General features: G+C 60.9%; 1 protein-coding gene across 1 annotated transcript in view; it reads left to right on the forward strand.

Moving 5' to 3' along the window:
* LOC100745827 (metabotropic glutamate receptor 6-like) overlaps positions 1-235 on the forward strand; it is an 18731-nt gene that overhangs the window by 14738 nt on the left and 3758 nt on the right. The window contains 2 exon segments of the mRNA XM_033322481.1: positions 1-77; positions 142-234. Coding sequence (XP_033178372.1) covers positions 1-77; positions 142-234 — 170 coding nt within the window.

A 235-nucleotide genomic window follows, 5' to 3' on the forward strand; every position in this document is an offset into this window, starting at 1 on the left:
CGGGCGAGCTGCTGCTGGGAGGTCTGTTTCCCGTGCATCGTAAAGGGAACAACGGCAAGAGTTGCGGCGAGATACAGGTGAGATACGAGGGCGAGAATCGCGGGCCGCCTGGTGTCACCCGGTTCGAACGTTTGTTCGCAGGGGGAAGACGGCGTTCAACCGTTGGAAGCGATGCTGTACACGATCGAACGTATCAACGAGAATCCGCGGATACTTCCGGGCGTGCGGCTCGGCG

The sequence above is a fragment of the Bombus impatiens genome, unplaced genomic scaffold (assembly GCF_000188095.3).
Source record: "Bombus impatiens unplaced genomic scaffold, BIMP_2.2 scf_0640, whole genome shotgun sequence".
NCBI classification, from domain to species: Eukaryota; Metazoa; Arthropoda; class Insecta; order Hymenoptera; family Apidae; genus Bombus; species Bombus impatiens.